Genomic DNA, 24910 nt, shown 5'->3' with positions numbered 1-24910 from the left:
TGTACCCATCCTCTGATGGCTACTTCCAGCAGGATAATGCACCATGTCACAAAGCTCGAATCATTTCAAATTGGTTTCTTGAACATGACAATGAGTTCACAGTACTAAAATGGCCCCCACAGTCACCAGATCTCAACCCAATAGAGCATCTTTGGGATGTGGTGGAACGGGAGCTTCGTGCCCTGGATGTGCATCCCACAAATCTCTATCAACTGCAAGATGCTATCCTATCAATATGGGCCAACATTTCTAAAGAATGCTTTCAGCACCTTGTTGAATCAATGCCACATAGAATTAAGGCAGTTCTGAAGGCGAAAGGGGGTCAAACACAGTATTAGTATGGTGTTCCTAATAATCCTTTAGGTGAGTGTATATTAAGCCATTTATGATGGGGACATGAAAAATGCACTTCGTAGTAGAAATGGCAATGTTTTTTTTTTACTCGAAACTGTAAGAGGGCAAATATTGCATTGGGAGTGTGTGAGTAGCGAAAGAGTACAAGACAGCTAGAGAGAGCAAAAAACGACTGTGTGAATTATTTAATTTGAGGACAGAGTACTTGGAAGGCAAGACTCACCTGTAGCTCTGCAATCACCCTGTCCATCTTCCTCCCTCTTTCTATCTTTAGGCAAGTAGAGAAGTTGGATAAGGAAAATGGTGTATACGAGAGAAGAGAGAATGACAGTTTTTCTACATCATGAATATAGAACAAATTAAAATAAAACAAATCAATTAAAAAAAATGTAAGGTCATTTATGTTCACAAGAATCTCACAGCTTCCTGGCAACCAAAAAAACCTGCATTTTGGTTAGCCTATGATTAAATAGGCTATATACAGTATATACATGTGTTGGAAAGTGTAGGTTTAGGGTATGTGGGACATTTTTGCACCTTTGACTCTGCTCAAAACTTTAGACAAACAAATTAGACTTTATCACAACAAAGCAACAGGGCTATACATACAGCAATGTTAACATGCTTCTGTTGCTTTTGGAGCAAAAATGTACACAAGATTTTAGTTGTCCAACATTAAACAATGTCCCAGATTTCCTTAATGCACCCTATCTAAACTTAGTGAAGATATAATTAATGGACGTCTCTGCGCTTGGCTTAACCCCTCCGAAACAAACAGGCATTTGGAATTTGACATGCACTTTATTTAATTAAGACAATATAACACTTTAAAGAGAAACGCATGAAAAAAACGACTTCCAGTGAAAACAATACAGGCAGCTAGACTGTCACATTCCAACTCTTTGGACGGTTCAGCACAGCAGTTTATAGCGCACAATGACCATTATATCGCAATCTCTCGTGAATTCTAAAGTGCTTTTCGAGTTGCTTTTATTCTTGTCCTAAGTCAGGCTTTTCTTCTTCACATTCTTCTCAGTCCTGTGCGCTCCCGAAAGGAGATTAATGTATGTGTCGCTACGCGATGCGCGCATGGCACCTTCCATCGCTCTCCCGGATGCGTCACACCTGCGCGAGGCGCTTCTCACTGCGAGCTCGAGCGACCGCAGCTCCATGAGTTCCAGCTCGTGCTTGGCGGCGGTTTCGAGCACCTTCTGCTTGTTGTAATAGATTACGAAATTGTTGATGATGGGGTGTATGGGCAGCGCAATGGCGATCACCCCGCACAGAAAGCTGATGGCCGCGTTGCATCGGCCCAGGGTGGTCTTTGGGTAGATGTCACCATAGCCGACGGTGGTCATGGTGATGATGGCCCACCAGAAGGACTGCGGGATGCTTCTGAACAGCGTCTCCGGGTGGCTCTGCTCCATGGTGTACCCGAGGGCCGAGAACACAAAGATGCCTACTCCCATGTACATAAGGAGCAGTCCCAGCTCCTTGAAGCTTCGTTTGAGTGCGTAGGTGAGAGTTTGCAGTCCAGATGAATGGCGCGCCAGCTTGAAGATCCGCGCAATGCGCATGATACGGAGCGCCTGCACCGCCTGCTGCACGTTGACCAGCTCCATCATTCCCGTGCCGAGACACGTTAGAATCAACACTACATAGAACGGCATGATGGCCATGAAGTCTACAATGTTCATGAAGGAGAGAGCGAAGCGCACCTTGTTTGGGGAGGATGCGAGGCGCAGCACGTACTCCACCGTGAACCAACCGATGCAAGCCGTCTCAATTGCGTCCAGGCTCGGGTGCTCAACTCGGTTCCCTTCGGAATCCTCGACCTGTAGGTCCGGTATGGTCCCGAGACACATTACGACAGATGACACTAGAATGAAGAGGAAGGACAAGACTGCAACTACGCGGGCGGGGAGCGAGGACTCCGGTTTCTCCATGAATTTCCAAACGAACTTCTGCCACCTCTCCGTGCGACTCACGGCAGGGTCACAGTCCAGATCATCCAGGATCAGTTTCACCTTGTCCGCAATCTCTGCCAGCTCTTCCTCCTTCTCGTTCAAGTTACTCTTGCAGCATTCGTCCAAGCAGCTCAAGTCAATCTTCCAAAACTCCATTTCTTTGATAAAGCAAATAGGGCAGATTCCTCTCTTCATATGGATCTCTCCAAAGTAGTACACTTCAACGATGCATTTAAAAGAGTCAGGGTCTCTGTCAAAGTAGAATTCTCTTTTCCCGGGATCGTAATCATCGCAAAGTGAAGAAATGGCATCAAAACTCCGAGGTGAACGGTTCACAAGTTCGGCGAGCCTGCTCTCCGGATAGCGGTTCAGAATGTCCCCACAGAGCACCAGCCGCACGCCGCCGATATTCACTGCGATTTCTTTCTCATCGCTGTTCGACGAGCCGTTACAGTGCGCGAACCGAGTCCTCGGTAACGTCCACATCCTCGCAGTTCCAGTATCAAAACATCTAAATCGCGTCAGATGTTAGAAATGGACAGTTTTATGAAACAAGACGCATGGAGATGCAGGATCCACTAATGTCAGAAGACGATGCGCATTGGTTGAATACTGAAAAGTCAAATGAAATCATTTTTTTCTTGTAAATTCTTTGATAAGAAGAATTAGAAGAATGATAACTTGATTTGAGTAGATTCAATTTCTGTGCGCTTTGGCGCAGTGGAAGAGCGCAGTTGGCACAGCAGTAAGAGGTCTCCCCTCCCTCTCTCTCTCTCTCTCTCTCTCTCTCTTTAAATTCAATTTCACTTTAAATTACTTTATTAGCATGATTGTGTTTACATACATATAATAAACAACAATCTTGCCAACTATTAATACACAAAACAGATAATGGCAAGACAAATAATAACAAAGGGGACTGGTTTTAGGCTTCAACTCTTGGGTTTTAAGTCTTCAAGATGCAGTGTTAGGTGAACTTCAATTTAGGTGTGTCCGGAATTTGAGTGATCGTTATTCCAATAAGTGTAATTATGGGGCATCTGTCTAGTTTATCTCTACTAGTATTTTTTTTTTTTTTTTTTTTAGTGTCTACCTGCCCTTTCCAACCCATTTACAGACTAATTTGAGCGAAAACGCGAAGAGACATTCCCACACCGGATAATCTACAGTTGTGTTTACGTCACTAACCTTAAGTTACTTCCAGCATTTAATGATGACAGGAAGTTCGATATTTTCAGCAAAGTCCACGATGATTAATCACAGGTAGAATGTATGCGCTCAAAAAACAAAACAAAAAACAAAACACTTAATACAGTGCATTTGATACTGTAGAAGCCATTCGACATTTCCCTTTTCCACTGTTGGGGAGAGTCGGCCACCGTAAATCTGTATCTCAGGATAACTGCGCCACCTCTAGTCATTTCATTAGAATTACAAGTAGTGTCTGAAGGTTCAGGTACGAATCCTGACACAAATCTTACCTATTCATAATATTTCCATGCTGATAAATGTTATAATAGCGTAACACAAACATTTTTTATTTCACAATACGACTACTGAGCATTCAAAATGTTATGAGTTTGATTCATATACACCGATGAGCCAAAACATTATGACTACCTGCCTAATATGTTGCTGGTCGGCAAAACAGCGCCGACTAGCCGAGGCATGGACTCTACAAGGACCCTGAAAGTGTCCTGAGGTATCTGGCACAAAGACATTAGGAGCAGATTCTTCAAGTCCTGTAAGTTGCGAGGTGAAGCCACCTTGGATCAGACTTGTTGATCTAGCACATCCCACAGATGCTCTGGGTAAATTTGGAGGCCAGGGCAACACTTTGAACTCTTTATCATGTTCCTCGAACCATTCTTGAACAATGTGTGCAGTGTGGCAGGGTGCATTATCCAGCTGAAAGAGGTCACTACCATCAGAGATTACCATTGCCATGGAGTGTACCCCTGGTCTGCAACTATGTTTAGGTAGGTGGTGCATGTCAAATTGATGTCCATGTGAATTGTCAGACCCAGGGTTTCCCAGCAGAACATTGCCCAAAGCATTACACTCCCTCCACCAACTTGTTGTCTTCCCACAGTGCATCCTGGTGCCATCACTTCCCCAGGTAAACAGTGCACACGAACATAGCCGTCCACGTAAAATAAAATGGGACTCATCATACCAGGCGACATTCCACTGCTCCTTTTGACAGTGGACAGGGGACATCATGGGCACTATGACCGGTCTGAGGCTACATAGCCCCATTCTAAGCAGGGTGCAATGCGTTTTGTGACACATTTTCTGCGACTTGTGCCACAGTAGTCATTCTGTCAGTTCGGACCAGACCGGATAGCCTTCGTTGCCCTCGCACATCGATGCCCCTCCTCTGACCACTGTCGGTAGGTACTCGCCACTGCTGACTAGGAGCACCCCAAAAGCCTTGCTGTTTCAGAGATTCTCTGACCCAGTCGTTTGGTCATAACAATTTATCCCTTTTCACAATCGCTCAGGTCTTTACTCCTGCATTCAAAACGTCCTGATGTTCCCTTACCATCTAATCTACCCAGACCTTGAAATGTGGCCTTGTTAGATGATGATCAAGGTTATCACTTCACCTGTGAGTCGTCATAATGTTTCGGCTCATCAGTGTATATTCTTTTAAATGTACTGATCTCTTAGCATATTGCATACTGATAAGTTGTTAAAATATATTATGTAATGTTACTTTAATTTTTATTATTTTTTTTAAGTTTTTGTACTGCATGTAAGCACAGAATAGAATAGTTTTAATACAATTGATCTGTCTATGTTGAATTACGTGATCAAGATGAGTGTAAAATCTCAAGGCTTTACTAATAAGCTTATTAGATCTAAAAACTATAAAAGTCAAAAGGGAGATGAGCCAAAACACCACTTGTTTACAAAATCAAACATTTTAATATTTCAAAGTCAAATCAATCACCATGGAAACAAATCTTTGACTGGGCTGGTATGTGCAAAGTACTCTACATTCAAAACCACTGGTGCAAAAACCTTCAGAAAATCCCACATCACAGACTCCCATGTAAGACTTCACTGAGCCTACTTATTGAGGCTATGAAATATTAATTCTTATTTAAACAATGTTTTTGTAAATACAGTGCACAGAAAATGACTTCATACTATCTTGTAATGAGGCAGGCATACAGTTAAACCCAACTGAGTTCACTTAAATAATTAAAGAAAAACTTCTGATTGAACTTGGTTGTGCAAATATTTGGAGACAGAACAGAATTAAATAACAATCTAAATGAATTAAGACAACTGAATCAAAGGAAAACTGCCAGCCAAACTAGACTCCCCATTTATTCTGTACATTAAAGGAATATTCTGTGTTCAGCACAAGTTAAGCTCAATCAACAGCATTTGTGGCATAATGTTGACTAGCACAAAAAAAATTATTGACTGGTCCCTGCTTTTCTTTAAAAAAAAAAAAAAAAAGCTAAAATTACGGCTGTAAGGCACTTAACACGGAAGTGAATGGGGCCAATTTTTGGAGGGTTAAAAAAAGTCAGAAATGCGAAGCTTATAAGTTTATAAAAGTATTTACATTAAGTGTTCTGTTGTAGCTGTAAAGTTGTTTAAAATGTTGTTTTCACTGTAATTTTAGGGTTTACGACATTACATTGTCATGGAAACAAAGCTGTAAAATTAGCTATAACTTTACATAGAAAAGGTTAGTAAGTAATTTCATCAGAATAAAGTCATGTTAACACACATATGGTTTACGTCTTGTGGCTTTACTTTTGAAACAGTGAGTATTTTAACATTTACAGATTGGCCCTATTTACTTTCATTGTAAGTGCCTCACTGTAACCCTGTGCTTTTTTTAAAGGGGGGGGACAATTCAAAATATTTATTTCTGTTAATCAACATTATGCATCAAATTATGTCAATTGAGCTCAACTTGTATTGAACCAGGAATATTCCTTTTAAGCAGCATTTTCAACCTTTTAATTTTGGAAATGCAGTCAGACAGACAGACAGACACACACACACACACACACACACACACACACACACACACACACACACACACCACGATGTGCAGTTCATTCCCTGGAGAATATAGGAAGAGTGGAAGTGCAGCAGTCTGTATCTCTGTGGTGTTCACCCACCATACTTTAATTTAAAGGCTTTAAGAGTTGGAGAGATATGCAAGGTCACTATCCTCTCTCCTACTCGTTTCTATCCCTCTCAGTCCAGCTCAGCACTCCATGTTATTTCACCAGGCCAATTTTCTTGGACTCTGTTTCATAAATCAGAAGTCTCCACATTTTCACTATAAACACTTCTGCCTCCTCATCCAGTACCTGCACGAAAACACACAAATATCGCTTAATATTTACACAGGGATAGGGTAAATCTCACAAAAACTGTCCAGGTCACATTTCACCCCAAAATTCAAAAGAAAAAATTACTAATTATATTTTGCTTGAAGAAAATTAAACCTATGTTTTGCATTATGACACAGCCTCCTTGTCATTCCTATTAAAAATCAAAGATGGCGCTAATGTGAATAAAGGTCTTCACCCAATGATTTGAGCTCAAGCATATTCAGACTCCGAATAAGGTGTGCATGCAAATATCAAGACATCTTTAAACGTGCTACTTACCATGGCAACATCTTCCAGAATTCCCTCTGGTGTGCTGTGAGCCATAATCTGCAATAAAACAGATCACAAACTAATACTGACAAAGTAGACCAGACAAAATACCAAGCCATATACACCAACACACACCTTAGAACAGACGAAGTCGACTAGTGTGGCCTCCTCCTCTCCAATGTACTCTATAATTTTTTTATTAATCCAGGGGCGGATCCTCCTGTCCATCAACGTCTGTGTGGAGAAAAGAGTTATCACTATAAACGCTGAGGGGGAAATATCCTTGCCAATATACAGAACAGTGGTTGATAAACAAGCGGATTTCAATGATTGATTCGTAAACTTTTAAATTTGGCCCAAACCAATCCTGAATATTTGGTTACACCCTTATTGTTCAGTATCTAGGCTGAGCAATAACACATCACAATTTACCAATTAAAACTGCAACACCAATATCTTTTTATACTCCAAGTATAATCACTTTTCTCTTTTTTCTCTCACCGTGTCCACCATGTTCCAGTCCAGTTGATAGTTAAACAGCTCTTGTTTGACTGTGGGGATTTTCTCAATCAGACTCTTGATATGTTTTCGTTTCTCTTCTGTGTTTACACCAGGCTGTGACCCCGTGACCTCTGTCCCATCCAAGCTCAGGCCTCCCTTCTCATCTTCACTGTAGTCCAGAGGTACCAGCTTCCTCTTCTTGGGTGTTTCCTCTGCCTCTTCTTCAGCAAACTTATTAAAGACGCTGTCCACTGCAGCAAGAGCCTTTCGTCTTACTGCCTGGGGCATTTTTGGACTGCCCGCAGCACCTGAGCAGTTTAAAGTTAAGGGAAGAGAAAAAAGAAAAAGGTAAATGAAAGACTTTCTTTTATTTCTGTACCACAAGTAGCACCAAAGAGAATTGCAAAAATAAATAGATTTAGGACGAAAGAAAATGGTATTAAATAATTTTGGTACCCTTAGGTTTTAGGCTTTTGCTCAGTGTAAATAAAATGCTGCATCAGTGTCACTTTGATGTTGTCATGACACTGAGCATATGTCTTGTTGTCAGTCAGCTGCAGAAGAATCAACACCGTATTTGAAGTGTAATGGTGGCTATAAATTGTTAAATATACTGTATGCAAGGAAGACACGACCAATCACAGTTTAGTGTGCAAATAGATAGGGATGAGTATTTATACAGATTTCCCATTTTGATTCGATTCCAATTCACAAGCTCTCGAGTAGATTCCGATTCAATGATTCACATGGGTATATTTCAGTTATAATGTCCCTTTTGCATACATATGAAAGAAATTCTCTCCCAGCTAATGATTTTAATTATACAGGGGACTTTCTAACTAGTTACAAAAAACATTTTTTTTTGAACATTAGTTTATCATTTTGGTAATTTGAGTTTTTTTTAAAAGAACAAATCCATGTATTCAATCCATAAATATGTTATATGGCATGTATTATATTTTGTTACATGTTTATTGTTTAATTTCATAATTTGTCTTATTTACAATAATTTACAAGTATTTACACTGATTTGTCGAACATGTGCTTAAAAAAAGGCACCGTCTCTTTAAGAAAACCGGCTGTACTGTAAAGAGCATCAGTAAATTAGCGCATGTTAACGAGAGACTTGAATGGATTTATCTCATATGTGCTATGCACAATTACGATTACAATTTAACAAAAAAAATAGTTTTTGATCAACAACTGACTGTTAAGAACAGAAATTTTATTAAAAGAGACATTATTCAATAACAAATGGCTCACGTGGATCTCATCTTTGGACACACATTAAACGGAACAACTTTTACTCTCAACACGCAGTGAAAGGACCTCATTGCTGAATACTTCACCACTTTACTACACAATCACTGGTGAGTGAAATCAGAACATTAGCCAGCCAGTTTCCACATAGCGTGAAATTTGGTTGTAAAAGTGATATCCTTTTATTGTAGAGGGTTGCGCATAGAGTGAAAGTTCAATCTTGGTATATAAGAATCGATATCGAGATTGTTCAAATGAAGATCACGATGCATCGGATAATCTAGATTTTTACCCACCCCTACAAATAGATGCAAGACAGAAGATTACGATTATAGAAGACATTACAGTGATGTTATATTTTGAATGCAGAGCATGAATTCAGAGCGGTTTGCAAGCACTGCAATAATGACTTTAAGGGGCCTGGGTAGCTCAGCGAGTTGGCTGACTACCACCCAAGAGTCACAAGTTCGAATCCTGCGCTTGCTGAGTGACTCCAGCCAGGTCTCCTAAGCAACCAAATAGGCCCGGTTGCTAGGGAGGGTAGAATCACATTGGGTAACCTCCTCGTGGTCACTATAATGTGGTTCTTGCACTCGGTGGGGCGTGTGGTGAGTTGTGTGGATGCCATGGAGAATAGCGTGAGCCTCCACACACGCTACGTCTCTGTGGTAACGCGCTCAACAAGCCACGTGATAAGATGCGTGGATTGATGGTCTCAGAAGTGGAGGCAACTGAGATTCGTCCTCCGTCACCCGGAATGAGGCAAGTCACTATGGCACCATGAGGACTTGGATTGCATTGGGAATTGGGTATTCCTAATTGTGGAGAAAAGTGGAGGAAAATAAAAAAAATTATGACTTTTCAATCAAGTTTCAAATACTTCCCCCAATCATCTAATGTTCATAAAAACAGGTAGTTCTGCCAAAAGCTCACACTATTGGTTGAGCCAACGTTGCAATTCTATTTGGTGCCATTAGTGGTGCAGAAATTATATATTTTACATTTAGAGAGCTCATAGGAACAAAATGTAGAACTCAATTGCAATAAAATGTCTTCCTTTTGAATAGAAATACTGAATTGAAAAAATATTCTTTCACTTTTTTGTACTCAATGTCAGTTTCTTGCACCAAGAGATAATATTTTAGCAGCACACAGACCCAGTTTGAGACTGAGGCCTATTTTAGGCCTGTTCTCCTCTGTGGGCGGAGCCTCATGTGAAGAGTTCTCATGCAGAGTGTTGACACATTGTGGTGATTCACTTTCGGGTGTAAGTGGTGTGCCGTTGCCGCTGGTAGAAGAGATGGAGGGCACTGTGGTAACAGGTCTGAGCGTGGGCTTCAAGCATGGCTTGTGCTCTCGGTCATCATCTTTGTCCTCATCTTCCTCTTGGTCTGTGACATTATTGTCTGAGGAGCATGCCTCCTGCTCGGTGCATCCTTTTCTCTGATGCTCCTCACAGGAGATTTGATTCACCTCCTCGCTCTGCTCCTGCTTTTGAGGAGGCTGGTACACCCTCTCGGCCTCCTGCTGCATCTGTAAGTTAGAAACAGTCACAAACTAAGATACACACACGAATACACACACACGAATACACACACGCACGCACATACACACACGCACGCACATACACACACGTAGTGGTTCCATGTTTTATGGGGACTTTCCATAGACAAAGGTTTTTATACTGTACAAACTTTATATTCTATCCCCTAAACCTAACCCTACCCCTAAACCTAACCCTCACAGAAATCTTTCTGCATTTTTACATTTTCAAAAAACATAATTTAGTATGATTTATAAGCTGTTTTCCTCATGGGGGCCGACAAAATGTCTCCACAAGGTCAAAAATTTCGGGTTTTACTATCCTTATGGGGACATTTGTTCCCCACAAAGTGATAAATACACGCTCACACACCCTCTGAAGTTCAGCATCAGGGTCTGGGTGTCCCTCTGCTAGAAGTCTCTGTCTGATCTCCTCCAGTTCATCTTTCTCTCTCTTTCTGTCCCTCTCATCGAATTCCAGCTCTTTCTCTCTGTCCCTCAATCGCTTCTGCAGCGCGCTGCCCCTGAGAGAGAAAAAGCATAATAGAGAAAGTGAGAGATATTCTCTTTCTTATCCACAAGAACCATACATGCTTTCCTTTTCAAAATCTGCAAGTAAGTAGCACATATATCCAACTGTAAAATGACCACTTGTAAAATTAAATGTTAATGAGCAGCATTGTTAATATGGGTTTGTACCTGTAGTATTTAGGATCATCTCTGTCATCATCATAATCCTCTAGGAACTCTTTCAATCGCTTCGCTTCTTTACTCTGCAGAACACATACAAAGTTTTCCTTGCATCATCCCAAACAGTACTTTGAATGGCAGGTTTTTTAATCATTTCTCACCATCTCCCTGCATCTTTCCTCATCTCTCTCCTCATCTTTAATGTAATCCCTTGATTTTTTCCTCTCTCTGATCTCCCAGTTCTTCAGGCGCTGTGAAAGACAAAAGCACAGTACCTTACGGTGTTCTGCATCAAATGCAGTTCTGTTTGTCATGCATTTGAGAATAAAGGAGGGCAGATGATCAAGAAACAGGACACCAGAGCAGAGCTGTAGAATGCCACATAAAGTCCACTTGAAATGTTAATCAAAGTTTCCTGCACCAAAACAAACGTATTAACATAATATAGGTTTAATTTAGGTTTACACAACCATTTTCCACTCACTCTCTCTCTCTGACCCTTGTAATTAAGCTTAAACTTGTTTTTGTTACAAGCTATACCTTTCAGACTTCCCTGTGTTAGTGTTGTCACGGTACCAATATTTCAGTAGTCGTTACCGATACCAGTAACATTTCAGTTCTCTATACCAATTTAGACACCACAGCAAAAATATGATAATGTGCTACTGAACACACCAGTTTAATAACTTAATCATTATAATTGTTTTCCAGAACTCCATGTTTTGATGTTTAATTTATTTTAATCATCACAATGGTGTCTAATCAATTAATTGTTAAAACGTTTAGCAAGTGAAAATGGAACTTTTAAAAATTTAATTGCATTTGTTTTTCAAACTTTTATTCAACAGCTGTCTTGCTTGTGATATATTAATTCTTATTATCACAGTGAATATTACATTTTACTGTACTTATTTTTGTCACAATGTCTTCAATTTCAGGCATCTAGCTTTTATCTTGAATCGTGTTTTTATTATGACGTGTGTTTTTTGGCGGAAGCTTCACTTTACCGGATAAACAGTTGGCAACACAGCCCAGTGTGATCATTGAAGACTTTAAGAAGTCTTGAAATCTCATCTCTTTACACTGGCATTTGAGTCTGACAAATTAAATGTAGGACATGTTATGTTTTAAATGTTATTACTGTGATGCACTTTGGTTACCTTTGTTGTTTTAAATGCTATATAAATAAAGCTGGCTGAGATTAAAGCCCAAATGTTATGATTTAATTATATAAATATGTAGTTTACATGTGCTGCATGGTTCCCAGTGGATTAGTGCTCAACTCTGTCTTCTGATACAACGCGAATGATTCTCAATGTCTGTGGAGTTTCCAGTGTTTGAGCAGTAAGTTTTATACATTAAAAGTATAAGATAAGAACGCAGCCATTAGCAGTTTAATAAATCACAGATCACGATTTTAATTTTTATACATTTTCCATTTCAGTGTAAAAGGAGTAACAGAGAATGCGTTCAAAATAAGCCTGTGAGCATTTTAAAGCAGTCGTGTGTCAGTAATACTGCACGCTGGTACTGGACAGAGTCGATGCTTGGTACTACCGGTATTGCAGAAACACTGGTATAGTTACATCTTTTTATTTTAGTATTGACTTGGTCCCAAAGTACCAGTACTTTTGACAACACTACCCTGTGTAAATGAATTCTGCAATAACTGACTAACGTTTTTGCATGCTAAAACAAATCAACGTAGTTCTCGTTCATTACTGGGCAAGCCAAGCTGCTAAATGCTGAATAGACATTGATATATACAGTAAATGTGGCTGATCGTATGTTAATGTGCGCATAGTTCTGACATCATCAACCATGATATGTTCAAAACGTCTTATTAAAGTTTAGGCTACGTCCACATTAATCCGGATACATTTGAAAACTGCTTTTTCGAAACGCTCTCCGTCCACACTGCTGTTTTCAAGCGTTTTCCATTAGTTGCTTGTCCACACTGAAACGTATGAAAACTCTTACATCCTCTTTTTCCACACACGCAGTATCGCTGTTCCATGTACAGTCTGAAACACAGTTGTCCCCATTGCCGGAAAGCAATTCTGAGTAAACTTCCCATCGTCTTTGAAGGAATGCAATCTGAAGGTTGTACAAAGTAACATTTATCTTTAACAACGCTATCAAAGTGAATAACGGGTACAACAACGGCACTTCAACATGGACTGCCATCTTGATTGTTGTGGGTTGAAAAGATGACATTAATACATCACATGACAACAAATACATCGTTTTAAGATGTCCACACTACAATGCAAAGACAGGGTTTTCAAATGCATCCACTTGAGAGCATTTTCAAAAACTGTGGACGGAAGCCCAAAACGTAGTGAAAAAGTTGTTTTCTAAAGAAAACATATTAATGTGGATGTGGCTCCAGAAATGGCCTGGGTAGACTGGGGAGGGGGCTATGCATTAGAAAAGATTATGAGTATGAAATAAGAATTTGATCCACTATGTAAAGATTCTCTAAAATACAAAGATCCTGTTATCCCTTTATATCTTCTAGAATGTTAAAGATTCCAAACCTCCTGATAGGCTGCCTCCTTTTCACGTAGCTTTCTTTCCAGCTTGCGGCGTTCGTAAGTCTCCTCCTCGTCCTCTTCTCGCTCTCTTTTCTTTTCTTCTCGACTTCTCTCCCTTCAAAACACAAATGCGCCCACACAACCTTTGAAACTAGCAATTACACTAATAAACAACACCTACAAAGGAAGACAAAGGTTTTAGACAAACATATTAGAAGATTCTCAAATGTTCTTAACAGAGAAGTCTGTTACAGTGCTTGCAAGGCTGCACTTGAGTTAGACTATTGTACTTCAGCCTTAGGTGTGTCATCCATTTTTGGTTATTGTAAACTTTATGCTTTTCAAGAAATATAAGATTAAAATCTCCCGCTGACTTATATTGATAGAATTTTCAGCAATGTTCATTCAAAATGTAACTGACAGCGATTACATCATTGTAATATCTGACACTATTCTTTTGTTGTCTTACAAGCGCAGGCGCCATTCTCTTTAAAGACAACATGAAACGGTGTGCACTATGCATTTAAGTTACATTTCTGAATTAAATGAAATATGGGAAAAACAAATTTTAGGGCAGGATTTAATCCAATTCCTTTTTCAAGATTGAATTGGATTGTTATAAATAATCTATGATATTATTGCTTAAAATAATTATTGGACAGCAAATAGGATATATTGATTTCATGTAATCTTTAAAAAACATTATGGACACACACCTTGATCTGCTTCGGACTGTACTTTGATCACGAATTCTTTCTTTTTCCCGCTCTTTTTCTTTCTCCTTCGTTCTTTCGCGGTCACGCTCTCTCTCTCGCTCCTTTTCTCTCTCCTTCTGCCTCTCTCTCTCACGCTCCTTATCCCTCTCCCGATCACGTCGTTCTCTCTCTCGTTCCCTCTCTTTGTCCCTGTCTCCCCTGTCTTTCTCAACCTGCTGTCGTTCTCTATCCTTCTCCTCCTCCAGTTTCTGTAGGGTTCCGATGGGGAAAGAGAGACATTTTTTCATATAACTGTAAGAACACACATATAGAACAAGGGCAAAGTTTTACAATCTCGCTGAAAACACAGGAAGCCAGTGTCTCAGCACGATACAAATCAGATGATGTTCTCTGCAATAATAAAACCATGTTATGTCTAATTTCATTATTCAATAGCAATATTAGTTAAATTTCACTATTCTTGATACCACAGCAAAAACTATTATGCTATTAAACACACTTTTTTTTTTAATTAAATACTGATTTATGAAATGAAAAAGTGGCATGTAGCTTTAAAGTGTTTCTCAACTAAGTAAACGCAGTCGCAGAATAAATTTTTTTTCAAACAATTAAGTTAATAATTCGTAATATATATCGTAAATAGGATAGCTCTGTGGTAAAGACGCTGGCTACCACCCCTGGAGTTCGCTAGTTCGAATCCCAGGGCGTGCTGAGTGACTACAGCCAGGTCTCCTAAGCAACCAAATTGGCCCGGTTGCTAGGAAGGGTAGAGTCACACGGGGTAGCCACCTTGTGAACACTATACTATGGTTCGCTCTCGGTGGCGAGTTGTGTGTGGATGCCACGGTGGATGGCGTGAAGCCTCCACACGCGCGCAATGTCTCCACGGTAACGCACTCAACAAGCCACGTGATAAGATGCATGGGTTGATAGTCTCAGACGTGGAGGCAGCCGAGATTCCTCCTCCACCACTCGGATTGAGGCGAGTCACTATGCAACCACAAGGACTTAAGAGCGCATTGGGAGAAAAGGGGAATTTTTTTTTAATAAAGAACAAAATAAATTAATAACAAGCAGTGATTGTTTTTCTCTTTTTTTGTCAATATTTTTGTTTGAATAATATTAACAACATAATAGACAGTGGTAGGTCTATGCGGCTGCATTTCCACTGCAAGGCTTATTAAACGGATCTGATACTTTGTCCTGCCTGTAATTTACATTTACTTTAGAACAGGGGTTTTCAAATCTTGGACAGCAAGCCCCCAAATTTAGCCTATGAAAATGTAAAATAAATAAATAAAATAAAAAATCTAAAAATAAAACAGCAGGTACATTCTGGACATTTATTTGAAGTTATTTTGGGTATTGTCCTCTTGTGTAATATAAAAATTTCTCATATTTCAGTTGTTGGAGAAATTCACCAATGATGATCAATAACTTTTTTCAGTCCATTTCCAATTCAGTCTGACAGTGTTTTACACCGATGCGTGATTAATGGCTATAACTATTTCCATTAATAATATGAAACCATATTTTGCCTTATTTTCCTTAAAAACACAGTTTGTCCTCATGACAATGGGATTACCTAACCGTTTTAGACTTTATCTGTGATAAACTTGCATCACATGAGCCAATCTCTGTCCAAATATGAAGCTGCACTTGTTGAAAACATGTCGACTCGATATCATGTTGAACACGTTATAATGGACATGTTGTGATTTAGTTTCGGATTTTCAGCATCCTAGACACTTGCATCATCAGCGAGCATCACAGTAGCCTGTCATTCTTTCAATACGAATTTAACCATGTATTATGCTGCATTTCCCACAAACAATGTTGCCGGCCAAATGGCGAGTACATTACTCAAACTCCGGTATCTTTTCTCCCTTGATATAACACGTCTACAGAGGCAGAATATTTGTATGAATGAACAAAGTCAGAGTTGTGTGGCTTTAAAATAGACATTTTAAAGAAAGCATATGACACACACGCACTCTCTGAGCGAGAGCAGAGAGATTTCATGAAGCAGCATCCAGTTTTTAGTGAGAGCCAAGGACATCTGCGTGCAAGAAAAGAGATTCGCGCTCACGCAACAGGTAGATGGATGCGCTCTCGCATGATATGCCTGCGTTCACGACATTTACAATAGTGCATTCACTTAGAACTCTAAAGAGCTAGGGTGTATTAAGCTGGACTATGGACTATTAAGCTAATCGTTTTAATTTGCCATCAATATTTTGATGGTATTTATTTTATGTATATTTTGATTTAACTTGGGGAATTTATCATCAATAATTTGCGCCTCCCAGTTTGAAAACCGTGGCTTTAGACAAACCAACTGCAAAGATATGTATGCGAGTGTGCAAAAGCATCCAGTATCTTAACTTGGTATCAAAGGACCCTACCACAAAAAAATACAGTCTCTTTAAGTCATAATCCACATAAGATTTATAAGCAAGATTCATCATTTTCATTCACCAATTTATTTACAGAGCAGTTCTGCAGACATATTCCAACAAACATTAATACACTGTATTCCATTGAAATACATTGACTTTGGCAAAATGAATGAAATCAGAGAGGTGGAGTCTCACCAAAGCGTCGTCTTCTGTTGTATTTCAGGCTTCAGCTGACCCAACAAATGTAAACATGAACACAAACAGATGCTGGCCATCCAAAGACAGAGAGGCTACAGAATAAACTAACATTTTTAAAATAACTTTGACGATAGGAGACAATGTCTACTTTACTAAATGTTTTCTTTACAAACTTGTGGACAGCAACTTTCAGCTCTGAATGGTCAACGCCGAGAAAAGATAAGATGCAAGGCAAACAGACCCAAAGAAATAAAGAGAAGCAGGACCGAAAGATGCGTATACTGTATAAGGGGTTGGATAGTATGGGAGTGACATTAATTTCAATTAATTTTAATGAGCCAAAAGGTCTAATAACTTAAGTTACTTTGTGTGAACTTACCTCAAAATAAACACCAGTTTGGGCAGTTCTATGTATTTTACTACATCTCTTATTTTATGCATGTAACAAAATATATTGCTTGTATTTTTCTCCCTGAGGTTAAGTTTTATGGGCCAAAAAGTCCCACTTTCCAAGCCCTCCCTGATCCTTAGAATTAAATATCTTTTCATTTGTTTGTTTTTTGCTGCTGTGTCTTTAAGACTACTATCTAAATGCCTTCACCGCATGTGAAATAAGATACTTATTCTTGACCTGCGAGTTTGCTGTCTGGTTCAGTATAGCTTTTAACTGCCCTCTCTTTTGCAGTCAGAAATACATTGTGACATGTTCACTAAACAATCCATTCTAAATGTAATACATAAACCGCTAAGACCAGACTGAAATGCTCCGGGATCTTCCTAAAAATAAAACTCAGCCACTCTTTTCTAACACTGGAATGAAGGATATGCAGAGCAGCAGATGCTACAAACATTCAGAAACACACATTCAGGTTTCAGCAGATTACACCTGCCGACATGTATTAGTAATACAACCACGGACACTAACACACAAGCAAGAGATAGAAAGAGATAGAAAAGGAAAAATTGGAAATATGATGATCTTACCTGAGAAATCTTCAGTTCTGCACGTGCTGTGAAAGGGCGCCCCCTTCCGACTGCAGTGAAAAATACTGCAGTGGTTATTCAGTACTGCATTCCTCACCAAAATGCTTTTGGACATAGAAGACCCACAATGGTTCACTCAGCTCTGCGCACACAACACTTTCCAATCTCAAATGTGGTTTATCAAGCAACTTGTTGCTGAACAAGTTATATTTCATCAGGTCATTTTTAACACTAGTGTATTGTCATTGAAGTGCAACATTACCGAGGCGCAGAGCCAGTTGCACCTTTGCAGATCCTCCCGAAGGGGGCGCCCAACATATGTAGAGTAGAAATGGAGTCTCATACTTACATGCTCTATTCCAGCAACTTTTTCCAAAGCTCTGAGATTCATCTTGCTTTAGTCACCATATGACCTCTACCGTAACGGTGGGGTTTAATGAACAGATTAGCTTTAGAGGGAGGTTTACAGTTTGTTCATGCACTTGTTTTTGTGGTAAATCTAGCTTGAACTTGTTCTGTCAATCTGCTGTCATTGTTCCCACTCAGAGAACAATCTACAAGGTTTTTGTCTTCTCTCTTTGGATGTTACCTTTTCTACAACCATGATTTCTTCTAGAGAACAGCTTCTAAAGCTGCAGCCTGACTAAAATAAGTTAGATTGTTAGGTGTTTCTGGATTTAGACAAGTTTCCTACGCAGCTGTCTAAAATGGGAAGGATGTATTAAAGTGACAGTATATACATCAGACTATATAATATGATTCTACTGATTTTTTTTGTGTGAATTTGCTCTGCCTTTTCTTTAGGTTCTTGAAGTCTCAATTAAAATTATGTGGGAATACAGATCTCTAGATGTGGCCATCTTCAGTCCACAGACTATGCTAAGAGAGGGAGAGAGAGGGGGGGAGAAAACAAAAGTGCGTTACCTTGTGCGTGTCTCTGAATTTGCTAATCTCTCTGGAAATCAGGTCTCGCTTGTCATCCTCCATCTCCATGGCATTTATATCATTCTGGAAAAATGTTTAATATACACACACACACACACACACACACAGGACCATATCAGTAACTTCAGAAAAACAACCCATAGTAGAAGAGGACTTTTAAGAACAATAATTAGCATTAGTGGTCCAACAACTGCCTAATTGTATCTTAACCTCCTGAGACCAGAGTGTGCTGCTGTTTGCATTTTTCATTTCCCTTTTTGATTTGTAACTTGTGGCACCTAGTACACATGTAACAAAACATTTTTTTAAGAGCAAATAGTTTTCCTAACAACTAATGTCCACATATGTGGACTGCAGGACTAAGCTGAGAAATCTTTAAATAATTCTAAGCTATAGAAATTATTTTATAAAGTTTTATCAAATTGTTTATTATGTTCCAGGAGTGTTGATTATTCATGTTTTTGAGAAGTTACAGACATTACAGCTGATTTTCTGTAAAGCTGCTTTGGAAAAATGTGTATTCGGAAAGCAAATAAATTATACAAATAAAAATAATTTGACTTTGTGACTTATATTTCAATAATTGCTGCTTCTTTGGCAACACAATCTCAATGCACTGTCAAAGAAACAAGTGATAACCAGTGCTGAAGCTTTATATCCATCAGAAATTAGTATAATTAATTCTAATACAAGTAATGGAGAGCATCGTCCAATAACTGCCAACCATGTTAAAATATAAAGATACATTATAAATTCTGACTCTAAATATAGATTAACATTGTCCCATGTGCAGCCTGAAACTGAACTTCTGATAGGAAGATGCAATTGGCTTCATAGAAAAGATATTGGATGCTTCCTTGCTACCCATTTAGTGAATGACTTAACCTCCAGCATGCTGTCGGTACTGGTCTCAGAATAGCTCTAAATGCACCTTATTTTCATCCCAACTCCATATAAAGTCACTGAAAGCAGTTTTTTTTCTCAATGTGAAAATGCAGAGTAAATATAGGAATTTGAATGAAAACCTTGTGCTATTGTTCACTATAGTGTACATTGTGTTTAGTAACGTAGCTTTTCGCGATAAATACCCAAAATCTTTCAAATGGCATATCGGATGAATCTAGAGAATCTTTTGACTCAAACAGGTTTCAGTGTTAAAACTTAATTAGGTTTCTTAACAGATGTAGTTTTGTTGGTGTTTCTCCCAAAGACAAACTCTGCTGTGATTGGTGCCATGTTGTTTTGTCACATAACTCCGTACGTCTTAGTTTAACCTTTTACTGACTGCCCATAGTCTCCTGAACTGAGATCAGTCAGTTTAAAAAAATTATATTACGCGTTTCATATAGCGAAGCCAGAATACAGCATCCACGCATGTGTGCGCAGGGTTGCACAAGGTTAATTGGAACTTTCTGGAGAAAGCTGCAGTAATTAAAGTGATGATTCCATGATATGGCTTTTCTCAAGTCAGTATACCATGGTAAAAGTAAAAATATACCTCCTTCTTCTCTCTACGTTTCTTGCGTTGATGGGCTTCAGCATCCTGTGAGGAGGCCGTGAGCTCACTGGAATACTCCCGGATCAGACTGTCGATAGCACCCTTCACCATCTGATCACGTCGCTTTGTCTCATCATCCAGAACCTCTTCAGCTGTAGCATCTTCTCTAAACTGAGGAGTCTATATGGGGGGCATGTTTTTGTATTAAATTTTACATTTATCAGTTTACAAACTCCTCTATGGACTATAGGACATATTGTATTGATTGATTTAGCAGTTCAGGAGTCATAGAGGCCTATTTACCCCATTTGATCTCTTCTGATTGGCCTTCCAGGTGTCCAGCTGAGCTTTGGTCTTTGCATCCACTTTCACAAGTAACTTCTTATCTCCCACTTGCAGCTCATGAAGAAGTCGGAGAGATCTCAGTGTTGACTCAGGCTCTTTGTACTCACAGAAACCAAACGCTACACACAAACACAAGTAGAAGTTTAATATGCGTCACAACATCTGTTAAAATCTGAAGATAGAGTTTTTTTTAACACTGGAACGCACGCATATGGGAATAAAAAATTACCCAGCGCCCAGTTTTTAAGATCTTCCACTCCAGTGTCTTCTATCAAACAAACAGATTTTCAGAATAGTTTAATAGGTTTTTTTTTTTTTACTATTAGACAATTTGCATCACTACCCCTTGAATGCATATATGAGTCCTATATAACACATAGGTGTATGGTATTCAGTACATTTAACACTGGTGTTATTTTTGGAATCCATTGATTTAATTAATGTCATGTATTTAAATATATGTTAAATACATGTTCATATTTATGTGAAGTATGCAAATATAGAAAGTTGTCATTCAGCTACAGCTTATATCCAAAGTGCTTAAAACTGACTGATCTCAGTTCAGGAGAATCTGTTCTGTCAGTAAAGGGTTCAACTTTCGATGCACGGAGTAATGTGACAAAACAACATGGTGCCGACCACAGCGGAGTATGTCTTTGGGAAAAATGCCAATAAAAATACATCTGGTAATAAACCTAATTAGTTTTTACATTGAAATCCATCTGAGTCAAGATTAGTCTCTAGTTTCACCTGATATGCAATTTTGTTTTATTTTTGCAATTTATAGCGAAACACCATGCTGCTAAACACAATGTAAACGAATGTGTACTTTAGGAATTCGTTTTCCATAGAAATCCTATATTTACTGTGCAGTATCACATTGAGAATCAGTGGGTTCTTTCAAAAGCTGAAAGATTTTGCATTCAGAAGCTTTATATGGAGTTGGGATGAAAATGAGGTGAATTTCGAACTGTTCTGAGATCAGTGCAGGCAGACAGCACACTGGAGGTTAAGCCACTCACTAAATAGGGAGCAAGGGAGCATCCTATAGCTCTTTATGTAGCCAAGTGCATTCACTCCTAAAATCCAAACAAAAGTTCAGTTTCAGACTGCAGATGATGTTTAAACCACTCAACATGAATGATAATCAGTGCATAGATTCAGAATTTATAATGTATAATTTTATTTTAACATGGCTGGCATTGATTGGATGATGCTGGCCATTACTTTGAATCAGAATTAATTATGCTAATTTCTGATGTCTGTAATGTCTCAAAAACATAAATAACTACTTCAAGGCCTAAGTAATCAAACAAAATAAAAAAAAAGTCTGTTAAAACAGACATAGATAGAGCTCACCAATAAGACATTTAGAGACTGGGGTGGATTAAAAACGACTGACAGGCTTAACCCTGAGGATTATTAGTCTTACTTTTTACCTTGCAGTTTTCCAGAAGCCCCCTGGACTCTTTTCCAGCTGAGGACCAAACCACATTTCTGCAGAACAGAAGGAAAATAAGTACTAGGCTAAATCTGTGACAAGCGGTCTAGAAAACACTTGCAATGAATGCTTAGCGAGCAAGTGTTCCAGAGGCTTTATAAACAGAGAAGTGAAGCTCTTTGTTAAAGCACTTGCATTAATTCTTCAGCAATGTTTTTTTTTTTTACATTTTAATGAGTCTCAAAACACCAGATGTTAAGCTCTCAGCCAGGTATAAATGGATGAATAAAACACTTGATGTCCTTGCACTCTACGGCACATAAACTTACCGCCAACAGCTGCCGCACCAGCATGTCAGAGGCCTTTTCTGAGATGTCTCCCACAAACACTGTGGTGGTCGGCCCCGTGTTGGCACCGGTACCTTCCTCTAGCTCCTTGGTACAGGTGGCAATAGCCTCCCTAGTCAGCCCCAGTGGCTTCTGAACTAATTGCACTGTAGTTGGTACCAAAACCTGTGGTGTTCATTTAAAAAAAAAATTACATTTCAAGTGTACCAGTTAAGACATTACATACACACTGAAAAAAAATATTTTGTGGTGAAGTAAATATAGCAGAAACGTTTACGTACTTTCTTCATTTAAGAAGTTAATGCATACATTTTAAAATACTAAGTAAATTCTACATTTGTACTTACATTTAAACATGTAAAATTAATGCTGTAGTCTATCTTACCAGTAAATATTAGCTTATTCATGACTGTTTGTTATCTTTATATTGTGTCATGTATCAATCTTAAAGTAGAAAACCCTGTCATATTTATTTTCTAATTTGAGTAAATTTCACAGGTAAATAAAAATAAGTACATTTGACATAACTTTTAGAAGCTTTTAAATAGACTACATGGCATGCATTAAGCTTCCCTGTGGAAGGCTTCCTAAGTGTTACACGATTAAACGGGTTTATAAGGAAAGTTCAAAATGTGAAATGTTCCAATAAAAATGTATTTTTATAAAATTTTTACTTAAATGTACATCAGATTTGTAAGTAAAAGTAACTGTATTAACTGAAATGTCTAAGTTAAATGTACTCACTGTAATCAATATTATGTCATAAAGTTAAAGGTGCTGTAAGCGATTTTTTTCATGGAAAAATGCAAAAATATTACCTATTCCCTGAAAGATGTTAATGATATAAGTGTGCGGAGATAACCCACCTGTCTCTGTGACAACCCTAGACTCTGTAAAAAGTGGCTGCGGGCTCATTTTGCGCACTCTCATAGTTTTGCAGTTCCAGGAAATTATTAAGGCTTAATGCCATATTTAGTCCATGTTGTTCATAACAGTTGTCAGTTGAGAGCGCTATTTTGCTGCTGTTGTATTTGACACACAATTCTGCTTGGTGTGGGTCTCAATAAAGCTCATTTGGTAGTGTGAGTTTTTTTGAAAGGGGCTTGGCTAATCCAACGGCTCAGTTTGTGGAAATTAAAGAACTGCTAAAATTGCTGACAGCATCTTTAAGTTGATTTTAACTTAATTATATACCAATTAAAATTGAATTAGAAAAACTGGGCTAAATAAAAATAAAGTGAATCTTTCAAATAATTTTTTTAAAAGCCTGATTATCAAGGAAAGGTAATTCCCAAGTAAAAGGATTCACTCGTGTTCAGCTCTGAACTAATTAACAGCATCTATAAATATACAATAGCCGCTGAGAATTAAACACAGCACAATAAGTACCCATGAAACTAGAAACTCTCTGTACATACCGCTGGGGATGGAGGCATCATTCCCATATGCATTGGAATTATTGGACTCGCTGACCAGGGAAAAAAGAAATATTGAACAACATAGTTGAGCTGTAACGTGGCTGTACTGTTTATACTATACAATGATCAGGAATAAACTGGACTCTGTATAGCTGAATTTCTCCTTGGCAATCATAAAATGTCTATATCCATCTAATATGGGCTTGTTTCCAATTTTTTAAATACAGCTACATATCTCTGAATATGACACTACAATATAATTCTCAGATTTCTTAAGAGAAAATGGAGATTAAATCATATTTAGGACATACCTGTAGGGATAGAGGTGGGAAACCCTCCAAACTGTGTGGCAGAAATGCCAGGGGGTAACTGGGGTATCGGGTTCAGATGAGGAGGGAATGACATCTTCTGACAAACCGATCTGTGAGATAGATTCTCATGAAGTTCCACAGAAAAGTAAAATATAAACAAAGAGTCTGGCCATGCAAAGTCATTGTAACTGCCCAGCAATGATTGTCCTAATAATAGAACATTTGTTTACAGAGGGCAAATCATGAGATAGTCTTAATTATATAATAATGCAGTGAATATTGGTATTGGTGTATCAGTTTCTGCAACAAAACAGTAAGAACCTCATCTGAGCATAATGCTCTGCATTATGAGGTCAAAGCAAAAGGTCTTTTTTTTCCAGGGCTGGATAAATCCAACATTTTATAATGAACCAGCACACACTGCATCACATGCACATTATGCGATCCAAATAAATGCATTTTAGCCAACCTGAAGCAGAGGGCCGGCTGGAAAATACATGTATTGCTCAAAATACATGTATTGCTCTACATTAACTAAATTATTGATCAAGACTCACCAAATTAGGAGTTTTAGGATTAAGGCTGCTGATAATTATGATCTTCTATCCGTTGCAGGTATGTATAGATAATGCCACGTTTAGTTAAATACTTAAATGTTCAGTGTTTTCCTCTGATTTTGGTCACGCGTTCTGATAATAAGAGGGTCCAGAGAAAAATCAAAGAAATAAACGGGTAGAATGGCAATTTCAGCATGAGACAGAATTTAGAAATGGGCGGGGCTCAGTGGCCCAAACATTGTCTCTAATTGTTCTGTTAC

General features: G+C 38.7%; 2 protein-coding genes across 2 annotated transcripts; both read right to left on the bottom strand.

Annotated features, from left to right (window-relative positions):
* Positions 1-1046: 1046 nt before the first annotated feature.
* kcnf1b (potassium voltage-gated channel, subfamily F, member 1b) lies at positions 1047-2807 on the bottom strand. Its single transcript, XM_052151627.1, has one exon. It carries the CDS (start codon positions 2805-2807, stop codon positions 1356-1358), a length of 1452 nt encoding a protein of 483 aa, XP_052007587.1. The 3' UTR covers positions 1047-1355.
* Positions 2808-5229: 2422 nt separating this feature from the next.
* rbm25a (RNA binding motif protein 25a) lies at positions 5230-24795 on the bottom strand. Its single transcript, XM_052151065.1, has 18 exons — positions 24651-24795; positions 24094-24203; positions 23783-23832; positions 22347-22529; positions 22016-22073; positions 20535-20695; positions 20232-20411; positions 18713-18796; positions 14208-14455; positions 13495-13606; positions 11116-11205; positions 10964-11037; positions 10638-10788; positions 9880-10255; positions 7463-7770; positions 7097-7195; positions 6971-7018; positions 5230-6667 (listed from the first exon to the last, which is right to left on the bottom strand). Exons 2-18 carry the CDS (start codon positions 24185-24187, stop codon positions 6575-6577), a joined length of 2409 nt encoding a protein of 802 aa, XP_052007025.1. The 5' UTR covers positions 24188-24203; positions 24651-24795; the 3' UTR covers positions 5230-6574.
* Positions 24796-24910: the final 115 nt, after the last annotated feature.

Source organism: Xyrauchen texanus, chromosome 20 (assembly GCF_025860055.1).
Source record: "Xyrauchen texanus isolate HMW12.3.18 chromosome 20, RBS_HiC_50CHRs, whole genome shotgun sequence".
NCBI lineage: Eukaryota > Metazoa > Chordata > Actinopteri > Cypriniformes > Catostomidae > Xyrauchen > Xyrauchen texanus.
The sequence above is the reverse complement of the archived record's forward strand: the minus strand, read 5'-3'. Positions and strand labels throughout refer to the sequence as shown.